Source organism: Batrachochytrium dendrobatidis (assembly GCF_000203795.2).
Source record: "Batrachochytrium dendrobatidis JAM81 unplaced genomic scaffold BATDEscaffold_128, whole genome shotgun sequence".
Lineage (NCBI taxonomy): Eukaryota > Fungi > Chytridiomycota > Chytridiomycetes > Rhizophydiales > Batrachochytrium > Batrachochytrium dendrobatidis.
The window spans coordinates 1-1,516 of NW_006281177.1; the positions used below are offsets into that span (position 1 = coordinate 1).

The following is a 1,516-nucleotide window of genomic DNA, read 5'->3' on the forward strand; positions in this document are numbered from 1 at the left end:
GATGATCAAGTCAAGGTTTGTAAAGTGTCGATATGTCAGATCAATCAAACAAGTCAGTCAACCATTATATTGTGACTAGTGATGGCACGGTTTGAATATCAACAAGTTAGACAGTCGACAATATGTGATAACTGCTATGCGTATGCGTATGGGTGATTGTGATTTGGTCAAACCGCAGCACTTGCATAGCACTGAACTGGTTTGATGTGCGTGATGTGTGTGGTGTAAGCAGTATGCATAAACTCGTTGATATCATGGACTATAACCAATATACACCACACATATACAGTGGTAAACACCAACGTGTGGTGTATCCAGTGATCGTATACTAGTTGATTGGTGCAATATGATCATGCCACATACTATTGTATTGGTGACAATGTGTTGTTGAACAGGCGAGATCTCGAGTGTTTGCAACATAAATGGAGTGGATGTACAACATTGCTTGTGTACCATCATGTAATGATATCACCTGGAATGTGCTATGTAACGGCATCATAGTGCGGCAATATACTCTGGTCACCAATCTTGATATCGGGTGCCAAATTAAGCAATGGGCGATTGTATAAAGGGAGGCCTTTTAAAGTTACCTTGACATTCATAGCAGTAAATTAATGCAAACCTCCAATGACACAGATTCCTTAGAGCGGCCATTCAAGGAATATGCTTTTAATATTATCAATCTAATAATGAGTATAAATACAATCCGAAACCGACGTGTTGAATGACATTCATTACAACTTGCCTAACCAAATCAGTAAAATGAAACTATCAATTGCCGTACTGTCATCAATCCTTGCTGTCTGCTCAGTTACTACAGCTGGTCCAGTTTACCCCAGTTCGGCCACAAATGCTGGAGCTAGCACTTCAGCTGGTGGATCTGACTCTCCAGAATTTCCTACAGAAGATGGGCTTATGAAATATTGCAGTCCATTCGGTACTACCCAAGTGTCGTTGATCGAAGAAATTGCAAAAACTCGGGCTAGAATTGAAAAAATGGTGGACAGATTTGAAGGCATACGTCATAACACCAGTATTCAAAGAAAAGTGGTTCTTGAAACGGTGCAAAAATTCGAGTCTCTGAAACAAACTCCGGGTCAGTTGTTGGATAATGCTGAAGCTGAGTATAATCTGCATCAAAAAAAACTTGAAAAACTTGAAGAAGATTTGGAGGACCGTGTTAGGATAGCTTGGAGTAGGATTCATCAAGAAAAGGAGCTCAAGAAAACGCTTATACATAACTTGGCGACTAGAACATTGATGGCTAGTGATTCCTTACTGGGAACAGTTCCCGGATATACTCAATGCTTCCATTATTTCTTTAATCATTTTATAGAAGAATTGTCATAATCCGAGCATGATGCAACTTTTCAATCAGACTCGTCACATTGCTGCAGTTCAAAGTGGACCATCAACAGTTTCATCTAGAATATACTATAATGCAGCGTGTATTGCATGTTGGTTTACTTGTCATTTGTCATGCATCCAATTCCATTCATTCAATAAACATCGTGTA

The 1,516-nt window shown here is 39.4% G+C and overlaps 1 protein-coding gene across 1 annotated transcript; it reads left to right on the plus strand.

Annotated features, from left to right (window-relative positions):
• Positions 1 to 762: 762 nt before the first annotated feature.
• BATDEDRAFT_28960 (uncharacterized protein) lies at positions 763 to 1,350 on the plus strand (the record flags this gene model as incomplete). Its single annotated transcript, XM_006683389.1, has 1 exon — positions 763 to 1,350. One exon carries the CDS (start codon positions 763 to 765, stop codon positions 1,348 to 1,350), a length of 588 nt encoding a protein of 195 aa, XP_006683452.1.
• Positions 1,351 to 1,516: the final 166 nt, after the last annotated feature.